This window comes from Alligator sinensis, unplaced genomic scaffold (assembly GCF_000455745.1).
Source record: "Alligator sinensis unplaced genomic scaffold, ASM45574v1 scaffold624_1, whole genome shotgun sequence".
NCBI lineage: Eukaryota > Metazoa > Chordata > Crocodylia > Alligatoridae > Alligator > Alligator sinensis.
The window spans coordinates 557562-567336 of record NW_005842021.1 but is presented as its reverse complement, the minus strand read 5'-3'; the positions used below and the strand labels follow the sequence as shown (position 1 = coordinate 567336).

Here is a 9775-nt window from a genome sequence, read left to right as displayed (position 1 = left end):
CCTGCCCTGCAGCAGCGGCGGAAGTGCTCTCCCCGTGCTCCCCGGTGGCCGGCAGCGAGGAGCTGGCACGGGCCCAGCGGACGGAGACGCCCCCGCGCGGAGGGACAGGAGCCGGCTCTTTCCTCTCAGGGTCAGAGCTCCTCCATAACTACAGGGGGAGCCGGACCGGGGGTCTAGAAACACCGCTCACAGGGTGCTGGAGGGGTTTAGTAACGCTTGCATCCACCGTGCTGAACTGCACGTGCGGGACCTGTGCTCGGAGCGGCGTCCAAAGCGGAGCTATGAAGTGCTTACTTTCGCTTCCCTGCATGAGATTCATAGGCTGTCTGGGGCTGCAACGGACCTCGCAGATCGTCAGGTCCAGCCCTCCCCCGCTCCAGGCAGGAAGACAGCTGGGGTTAGGTGACCCCAGCGAGGTGACTGTCCCGTCTCCGCTTAAAAACCTTCAGGGTAGGTGACTGCACCACCTCTGGAGAGTTTATTCCACACTCTTAACTGTGAAGTTTTTCCTGGTATTAAGCCTGAAGCAGCCTTCCAGGGGTTGGCCCTGGTCTTCCCCGGGGTGCCCTAGTGAACAGTTGTTGACTAAGCTCCTGCTGCCCTCAAGAATTCAGTTACTTCGAGGTAATGTGATGGATACAACATGACTTCATATTTTTTCACTATGCAGATGAAGTGAGGAAAGCTTTACAATTCAAGAGCCAAGGGTCTGGAACAGACTCCACCTAGAGCTGGCACAGTTGCCTACCCTGGAGCTATTTAAAAAACATCTTGATTTGCACCTTGCTGGGGGCATCTGATCCCAGCAGTCTTGCCTGCCCAACTGTGGAGAGGCAAGACCTGATGATCCCATGAGGTCCCTTCCAGCCCCTAACAGTTATGAGTCTGAGGCTATGAATCCGTATATCCTCCTTGGCAGCAGCATTCCCACCATAAGTGGAGTTCAAACAATACAGAGCCGTCTTGAGGAGGGCACCGCACCATCTGTGTGTGTCTGAGTAATTGCAATGTTGACAACTGCATTCTTCCAAATGTTACCGAACAGCTTTTGAAAAGTTATCCTACAGCACTGACTCATTACATGATTAGACACCGCTAATTTGAGTCTTGGAAGTAATTAATCTGAATTTAAAATGACAGCACATACCTCTTCATGAACCTAGTTTTAGGTGCAATGATGGAGGATTAAGATTATTTTATAGCATATATGTCAGTCTTGTTTTTTACTAAGATGTTTACAGAGAGTTTGTTTCTCCTTTAAAATACTTTTGTGGTTTACACTGCTGAGTTCATTCATTGCACTCTTCTTCCATATCCATTTTACTGTCTGTCTAAGAATTACTATCATCCAGTACTGCTTTTGAAATTTGCCTGTGAGCTTCTAGAGCTTTCCTCTACATCCCCCTTCTTATATTGTCTTGCATCACTGTTCTATTCAAACAGTTACTTGAAAGCATTGAGAGGCTGGTATACAAAACTACCACAGGTCTTGTTTATTTACTCAGACTTGCAGTTAAGTATGCTTAAATATGCACAATGTAAGTAAAATTTATTTCACAAGAAGAAAAAACTGATCATACATGTTTATGCATTTATTTAGTTATCTAGTCATTGAAATACAATAAAGCAGGTACATTAGTTGGAAAATTATTCAGATATAAACATGGCAGAGTACATTTTCCTCATAGAGGACTAAGCACACGCCACAAAACTGTGCAAAAACATCTGAACAATCCTTAAAAGCATGAAAATATACATTAACCTTAAAGCAGATTAACATGAAATGTTTCAACCTAAAACAAAAAATTCAATGAAACATTAAAATTAAAGCACCTGAACGCAGAAACATTTGACCACAGAGGTCGTCTTAGTCATAATTATAAGCACCACCTATGAACACTATAATAAATGCACAACTACACTAACTAATCCTTCCAATTAAGAAGAGATTAGTCTCAGCTGGTGTAAATCAGTCTAATGCCACAGAAGTCTCTGAAGTATTTTCACTTCTACCAGCTGATCTAACCCTCTTTCTCTAGTTGCATTCACTTTGTTCCTAGCATGAAAGAACAAACAGAAATACTTGGAGAGATGCATAAACACTGAATAATGCAAAAACTGTATGATATTACAGAATGTTAGTTCCATAGTACTGGTGCCTTAGATCACCTGTATTTAGTTAGTCTATTATGCAATATGCACTTGAAAACTTACAGTAGCACAAAAAGCTTGTAAGGAGTTGTGCTCTAGTTACAAGATAGAAAATATAGGTAATGGTTTTCCAGTTCAACATTGGATTAAAACCAAAGGCTATGTGAAACATGCAATGCAACGTTACATTGCATACTCACTGTTCTTCAAGACAGGACACTATACAGATAAGGAGAAACATGGAAAAAGCTGAAGTACTGCATTACAGGAAGTAAAGCCCAAAGCAAAAAAACCATGCTGTACATAACGTAAAAATGTATTTGGAGTAGTAAACGGACCTAAATGTTCCAAAACCCACAGAACATCTCATTATAGCAGATTTAAGTTGTCTTTAAGTGTAGCCTGTTACATCCTGGCTTACTCCTGTGCTTTTTTTCTGATTCTGCTGACACATTCATATGCCAACAGTTCATCTTACTTTAAAGTATGTGGCATACACGGGCACACTGAATAATACCGAGTCTTGCCTTTAAATTCAGATACTGATACTACATACTCTTTGAGACAGAATGTTGGTGAAAGTTGTGCGTTCTGTCAATGAAGCCGTGAACTTCCAGGGCTGGGCACAGAAAATTGTGCTGAGAATTTTATTTCTCAGCAGAACAGCAATTCACATTAATTAGCTAGAGCAAGTAGTTCAGAACTTCATATATTCTTTCATCAATGTTTAGGTGAGTTACAATAATGAAAGCAGTAACACTTTCATACATGGTATCAAGATTTAAAGAGTATCAGTTAAGAAATATCTTAATAAGTAATAGTGCATTGCAAAGAGATCAAATTTCTTCAATTTGTGTAGAAGGCAAGTCATTTAGCTAATTATATATAGTAAAAATTAAACTAAAAAGGCTCCAATCTCAATTCAAGGTAGCATAAATGACTTTGTTATCTATACAGATCCACTGTACCAATATTTTTCAGGTCAGTCCAACTGCAAGATAAAAGCCTAGAAGTTTATTTAAAATAAAAATAAAAGTGAAGCTTAGGATAACTTTAAGAACCATCTCAGTACCTCTTATTAAGAAATAAAGCAATAACAATACAAGCAATACACCTTTCCCAAGAGATGTTCATCATTGTTTGAATCATGACTGCCCATCCTTTTTCAAAGCTTCCAGTCTTTGTAGAAGTGCATTTCCAAAAGCTTCACGATATGCTGGGCTAAGAGTGTCCAATAAAGAGTAGATAGTCTCATGGTATGGAGTTTGTAAATTATCATCAGCCTGGTCAAAAGCATAACCTACCACCTGCAGTAAGGAGACCAAGACCAACATTACATTTTTCTCATGAAATAAAGTCATATCATCACAGGAAACATAAGGGAATCACAAAAATTAAATCAAACCCATTAGCATATTAAACACAAAGACCATTTCTACCTCGGACCTTGGTAATGACTCAATTAAATCAGTCTCTAATATACTGCCCTCTCCCCACCTTCCTCAAAGAAGGAGAACACAAATAAACACCAAGTTATCAGTGTGTTTTGGAGAAAATCCTTAGGACAGATATTTACCCAAGCAGTTTACATGACCTGAACAGCAGTTGCATGCATAGAAATAAATATCTGAGTTTAGAGAAATAAATTGCAACTTTTTGTTCGAAGTGTTTAGTAACTTAATATTATGCATTTCTCAACACCTTCTGCATTTATTAACTATGTATGGGACCCAAAGACTGAAATACAGGAAGTCAGCAAGCTTCTCTAGCATCAGCTACCACCCTAACCAGTCTGCACAGGTTCTTTAAAAAAAAGCTTGCTTCCTGTAATCCTCCCTTAATTTGGGGGAAAATGATTAGTTCAGCCTCCTAGGGAGACACTAAAGCATAGAACAGATTCTCAGAAACATGCAGAAGGGGAAAAGATTACACTGCTCTGGTGACAGAGATCCTCTATTAGATTCCTTTCAGCTCATGTCTATTTTAAACAAAGAAGCTTTATAAAGGATAAACAAACAAAGTTACCCTAAGTCCTGCGTCTGTGAGCTCCAGGCAATACCTGTTCCTTTCCCTGGTTTCCACATTGATATATGCCACATCCTCTGCACAGGGAAGGTTTTTTGACACAAACATGTTGCTGACAGCAAACAGTACATCATTCACAACAGCTTCTGCCTCTAGTCTCATATCCTTCACATCAGTTCCTTCGAAGTCCTTATATTCAGGATCCTCTTCAAACTCTGCGTTGTTGGACAGCTCCACGGGATCCATCTCCATTCTGCAAGCAGAAACCCCATGTTTAGTGTCATCGTTCCATAAAGCCAACTCTGCACCACGAACAATGCAGTGAGCAAACAGACATGCTGTGACACCAGCTCTTTCTGCCGGGGACACATCTTGTAGAAAACAAAGGTCAATCAGATCTTTCGGGGGCCACAGTTTTGTTCAATGAGCCATTCAGATTAAGCCACAAAGTCCCTGCCTAGCTCACTAAATTGCTCCCCCCCCCAGCTCTTTGGGGACTCCCGATTTTAGAGTTACACCCAGCTGCTGGATTAGCTCAGTCTCTTAGAGCCTGGTGCCAAGGTCGCAGGCTGGACCCGTGGTCGGACAAGACAATCACCAGCAATTCCTCCCAGCCTCACTTCTCCACCAAACTTATCAGGATTTAGCTTTAAACAAGACCCCTCCGGTCCGGAGCGCGCTGCGCAGCCAAGTGCTGCCTGCAGCCAAACCCGCCCCGGTCGCTGCCAAGAAGGAAAGTGACTAATAGATTATTTACAAGCCGAGACTCGCTCCGGGAGCCAAGCGGATTAGCTAAGATTAAAGCAACACGACCGTAACAACGGCTCTTTGTTGGCCAGTGCCCGAGACGCAGCTGGGCCGAGATGCGCCCGGCGCATTCCCAGGCCGGCGGGGCCGCATCGCCCCAGCCCGGCTCTCGAGCCCCGCTGGGCGCCGCCGGAGTAGCTCGCACAGCAGCCCCCGCCGGCTGCAGCCCGCTCCGCCCCAAGACGCTCACACACAGGAGCTGCGAGGCTCCCCGGGTGGATCTGTAAGGCGCTTCGGCAGGATGCGGAGCAGAGCAAACACACCTCACGCCTCCCCGCCCGGACAGCGACTGAAGAGCCCGACTTCCCACTTCCGCCTCATCCCCACCCACCCGCGGCTCACTTCCGCCGCCGCTCCTCCGTGCTGTGATGTCACTTCCGCTCCGGTACACGTCACCACCGGTCGGTGCGGGGTTGGGGGGGTGGCGCGGGCAGGTTCGGTGAGGGGGGAGGAGGTAGGGGCGACGCGCGCGGCCGATAAGATGGCGGCGGTATCGGTGTGAGGATGGGGCGGGTCGAGATCACGCGCTGTCGCTGAGGGGCGGTGGGGCCTGGCACCGAGTGGGGCCGAGCAGCCCCCGGCCGCAGCCGCCATGCCGTGGCCCTTCTCCGAGTCCATCAAGAAACGGGCCTGCCGCTACCTGCTGCAGCGCTACCTCGGCCACTTCCTGCAGGAGAAGCTCAGCCTGGAGCAGCTCAGCCTGGACCTCTACCAGGGTACCGGCTCCCTGGTGCAGGTCCCGCTCGACAAGTGGGTAAGTGATGCCCCCAGGAAAAGCAGGGCTCTGGGCAGCAGCTGGAACTTCCCTCCTGCCCTTGGTTTCAGTACAAGCAAAACGTGAGTGAGGTGAAGGGCACGGAGGCAGGACGTGGGGCTTTGCTGGGGGCAGGCAGTGGGGCTGGTCCGGACCCCCCTGGGCCAGGCGGCCCCGAGCCCTGTGGGCTGACAGCTGATGGTGCCACAGCAGCCCCAGCTCGGTACTGTATGGCCTTGAAACAGTCTCACAGCTGTGTCTGGATGCAGCCTTTCGGGAGTGGTGGGGGGGTTGATTTGGGTGGACAGTGCCACTCGCTGTGAACGGAGGGCACTCTGATGCCTGGGCTGTCACAAAGGGCTGTGCTCGTGCAGAGGAACCACCTGGAGCTGTGCAAAACCTGGCGCCTCAGTCTTGAAACAGAGAAGGGACTTGCGAACGAGTGCCAGGAGCCCAGCAGAGTTGGCTTCTGCTTTGCTGGAGGTAGGTGGGGAAGCTGAACCACTTGAAAGCTTTGCAGTCCTTACACAGGCACTTACTGACACAGCCTAAAGCAGCAATTCCCAGTGTGGTGCCCCTGGGCGCTATGGATAAAACGTCAAAAGAATATGAAGTAAAGAGAAGCTGCGTTTTGAAGTTGCGGATCTAATGCAATTTTAAGTAATGGATGAGATGATTGGATTGATCTAAATTCTAAACGTTAATATTCATATTGGCGCTTGCTGCTTTTAAAAAAAAATTCAAATGTGCCCTTGGGCGCACAAACTTTGGGAACCCCTGGTCTGAAGAGTCCAGTAACACGGAGTGGTCTGCACCCAACTCTCGCTCTCGGCCTGGAGGGCTGGTGTCCTCTAATGGGGGACAGCCTGGTAGTTCTCCAGGACTCTTTCTCCTTCTCTTTGCAGGGTTGTTGGCTGTAGCCGTGTTGATCTAAGGACAAAGGCAGGTGAGGGTCTTTGGGGAGATGTGATTTTTTTTTTTTTTTTTTATTGGTCTAAAAGAAGATGTCACATCTACCCAAAGAACCTTGTCTGCCTGTCTCCTTCTGTTTGAAACATTGCTTGTTTTGCCTGCTTTTGGATTCCATGGATTTGGGAATGGTCAGCTGGTCGTTGTCTGCCTCCTGATTTCTCTTCTATGTTGCGGTAGTTGGGTGTGTCAGCATGGTCTGTAATATTAAATGTCAGTGTTGAACTGGGGACTGAGGCCTGTGGGACACTGTAGGTGAGAGTTTGGAAGACAGAGGTGTGGTTGTTCATCAGAGCTATCAAGATGCGGCATCCACTTCTGTTCTTTCTCACAATCTCAGTGTCATTTACCTATAACTGCACAGACCCTAAGACACATTTTTAGGATTTTGTGTTTGACTCTGTGAAATTCTAGACACAGAGTTGCATGACAAGCTAGGTAGATATCCATGGCTATGACGAGATTGTCTAACAACCCTCAGAACGTAAGTTGTTTATTAACAGACTCTTGTATAAAGGCAACTGAAGCATTTTTAAACAGTTAAAGCAGCTTGCTCAGAAATGGCAAAATAGACACTGGCAGCTGTTGGGAAGGTTCATGGTGTGAGAGTGCAGATCTGAATACTTGGATTTTTGCAAAGCTGATAAATTGCCATCTTCCCAGGAGTTGTTGACTTCTGTAAGTATAAGAGTCAGGAACTCTTGCCTATTTTTAGCAGCCAGGAAAGCTTTGGATGATCACTCTTACAAGCTACAATGTGATGGACTGCTTTAAGATTTCTTGTTGTGTGAACTGTTGGAAACTGGTTTTGTTTAATGCCCACAATCCTTCATTTACAAATCTAATCTTGCATGTGTGTGAGTAAGGTAGTTTGTTTTCTTACTACTTAGGAGTATTGCAAGTGCTTTATAACTATAAGTTAATTTTTCAGAACTTCAGATGAAAGATGCTTTGCAAATGCTAAGTGTTATTTTTTTTCTTTCAGGTCTGTGAGGTGGCAGGAAAGCAGATGGTAGTCTTAATTAGATTTCAGTGCCCTCTAGTGGAAATCAAAACTATTTACTAGTTTCACTATATGATACTTAGACTGTAAACACCATGATTTCCATATTTGTGTAAGGGAATTGGCATACAAAAGGAATTTAGTAGAATATGCATATAATATTAATTATGTTAATTATCGAACTTGGAGAACAGCTTTTTTTCCCAGGCTTTGCTTTCTAGCTTGTAAATTAGTAGTGTATGTTTTGTTCTGTGGATATAACTTTCTCATGCATGATACAAAATTGGAAAAGCAGATGTTGTGGAAGTGCTACAGCTGTGTTTTTCCTCTTAGTCATTTGAAACTTGTTATTTATATATCGTCAAGGAGGCTGTAGACAAATTATGTTATTTTAGTTTTGGTTTGTGGGTGCTTTAGCTATTATTAGCTTAATACTTGAACATGTTGCATGTTGTTCGTAAGATTGTCTCAGTTTTTAGAAAATAGAGAGAGAAACCTTTTGGCTTTGAATATACTTACAAAGCATTGTTAGCCCCAAAGGGATTGCACCGTATAATGAAAAATCAAATTTTAGCTCATAGTTTGAGAGACTAAATTGAAAAATACACTGAATGCTTTTTTGTGCTGTTACTTATGCTGTTATTTTTCAAAATATAATTCTGCATGCCAGCCACATCTATTCTTTATATACTTAGTTGGGAATTCCTCAAACAGAAATATAAGCGCAAGCCCTGAGGATGTTTGGGGTTTTTATTTTTAATTTTATTTTTGAATTATCCAGAATCATTCACTTCCTAAACAGATGCTCATTTGTTTTTTATGAATGCTTTTAGCAGTAAAGAACATTCACTTGCATTTTTGCTGTTCAACAACAGTAAAGAAGAATTTTCTTTAAATATAGCAGGAAAGGTAGCAGAAAAAAAAGATTTCCTCTGTTTCCAGAAGACAGAGGTTAGAGAAAGTCTGAAACAAGATTCATGCAAAAGTGGTTTTGATATGTAGCTTTTGTTACAATATGTGTACTAGTTAGCTAAAATATTTCTGAAATACCATAGGTTATATTTAAACCTTGTTATATGCCATCAGCAAGTTGTAACGCATGCTAATTATTTCTGCTGTTGATCCCGTGCTCTTGATTGAAGTCTACAATAAATTATCATTTATTCAAGATGCTGTTTTAGCTATAGTGAATCTTGATCAATCATGTCAGTTTGATAAATCAAATTATTACCTCCCAAAACCATTTCAAGGACTGATTCACATTCTATTTTAGTCAGTTGGACTATTTCCATTACTTTTTGGATATTGGAATACAGATACTAAAAAGAGCAGAACACATCAGTTGAAAAACAGATTTTTAAGAATGGAAGCAAAAAAGATGTATGGTTAGGAAAATGATGTTAAAGCAAAGGTCTAGAGAGAGGAACTGACAGTTGGAGACACAAGAATGATAACATATTTTTTCTTGCTTTCTGTAAGTTTCTAACAGCCTGTTTTCAACCACATTTTATTTTAAGATTACATCTTACAATATATGCATTTAGAACCTTTTTTCAGCATACCTTAATTAAGGAGTGACTTGTAAACTGTCAATCCTGCAAATACTTACACCATTATTTAACTTTGACACCATGATTACTAGTTAAATTAAAACCATTGGGACTGTCCATGGCTGAAAGTCAGGCTGCTTGTTTGCAGGATTGAGGCACATGGCTCATATCTTACAGGTATAGAACTGAGCATTGGTTTGTCCACATGAGAAAGTTGCACTGAATTAATTTAAGGAGTAATTTATATTGATGTATTTTAACCAGTCTAGAAGGTTGTGTAGACAGTTTTATTTTAGGGGGGTTTTTTATTTGTCATAAATTAAAAAGGAATCTAGGAGAGTTAGCTGTACTTTAAAGAAACCTTACTGAGGGTCAGTGGTGTAGCGATGGGGGCAGGAGGCATGTCCCTGGGCTCTGGCTTGTGGCGGGGCGCCAGCCAGGCCCTCCAGGGGGTACTTGCTCCCCTGCTGGTACTTCTGGTTTTGCTGCTGGCACTTCTGGGCTTGGCTATTGGCC

At 43.4% G+C, this 9775-nt stretch overlaps 2 protein-coding genes across 6 annotated transcripts in view; one reads left to right on the top strand and one right to left on the bottom strand.

The window, feature by feature from the left end:
- Nucleotides 1-1261: 1261 nt before the first annotated feature.
- On the bottom strand, nucleotides 1262-5321 carry GSKIP (GSK3B interacting protein). 3 transcript variants are annotated; one of them, XM_006022172.3, is made up of 3 exons: nucleotides 5247-5321; nucleotides 4177-4429; nucleotides 1262-3458 (listed from the first exon to the last, which is right to left on the bottom strand). In XM_006022172.3, exons 2-3 carry the CDS (start codon nucleotides 4426-4428, stop codon nucleotides 3297-3299), a joined length of 414 nt encoding a protein of 137 aa, XP_006022234.1. In that variant the 5' UTR covers nucleotide 4429; nucleotides 5247-5321; the 3' UTR covers nucleotides 1262-3296. The 3 variants fall into 3 exon arrangements, with proteins under 3 accessions (XP_006022234.1, XP_025058116.1, XP_025058117.1); XM_025202331.1 differs by having other exon boundaries at nucleotides 5174-5302; XM_025202332.1 differs by having other exon boundaries at nucleotides 5178-5294.
- ATG2B (autophagy related 2B) overlaps nucleotides 5191-9775 on the top strand; it is a 76356-nt gene continuing 71771 nt past the window's right edge. For 2 of the 3 annotated variants that reach the window (XM_025202329.1, XM_014519259.2), the window contains exon 1: nucleotides 5375-5737. In XM_025202329.1, the coding sequence (XP_025058114.1) occupies nucleotides 5576-5737 (162 nt within the window). In that variant the 5' untranslated portion in view covers nucleotides 5375-5575. The other variant, XM_025202330.1, reaches the window with a different exon arrangement.

Coding starts and splice junctions, on each gene's coding strand:
- GSKIP (XM_006022172.3), bottom strand. CDS start 4,428: ATGGAGATGGATCCCGTGGAGCTGTCCAACAACGCAGAGTTTGAAGAG. Junction 3,459..4,176: donor TCACAGACGCAGGACTTAGG/GTAACTTTGTTT, acceptor TCCTTACTGCAG/GTGGTAGGTTATGCTTTTGA.